Source organism: Penaeus monodon, chromosome 30 (genome assembly GCF_015228065.2).
Source record: "Penaeus monodon isolate SGIC_2016 chromosome 30, NSTDA_Pmon_1, whole genome shotgun sequence".
NCBI classification, from domain to species: domain Eukaryota; kingdom Metazoa; phylum Arthropoda; class Malacostraca; order Decapoda; family Penaeidae; genus Penaeus; species Penaeus monodon.
The window spans coordinates 19,598,393-19,598,606 of record NC_051415.1 but is presented as its reverse complement, the minus strand read 5'-3'; the positions used below and the strand labels follow the sequence as shown (position 1 = coordinate 19,598,606).

General features: G+C 37.4%; 1 protein-coding gene across 1 annotated transcript in view; it reads left to right on the top strand.

Moving 5' to 3' along the window:
• LOC119592611 overlaps window positions 1–214 on the top strand; it is a 3,222-nt gene that overhangs the window by 1,008 nt on the left and 2,000 nt on the right. Inside the window, exon 2 of the mRNA XM_037941494.1 lies at window positions 141–203. Coding sequence (XP_037797422.1) covers window positions 141–203 — 63 coding nt within the window. The remainder of the gene's footprint in view (window positions 1–140; window positions 204–214) is intronic.

The following is a 214-nucleotide window of genomic DNA, read 5'->3' as shown; positions in this document are numbered from 1 at the left end:
TAATAGATAGATAGATATGCAAAAGAAAGATTCTGGATATTTTCAAGGCTGTTATATATAACATTTGTTGGTTCTCGATATATCAAACTGATTTTAAGTTAGACATCAATTCTGATTCACATCTCTGCCACATTCATCAGATGGCGGCAGGAGCATGGAGTCAGATACTGCTGGATCCTGTAAGCAGGGAGTGTCGCGGAATGGTAAGTTATTT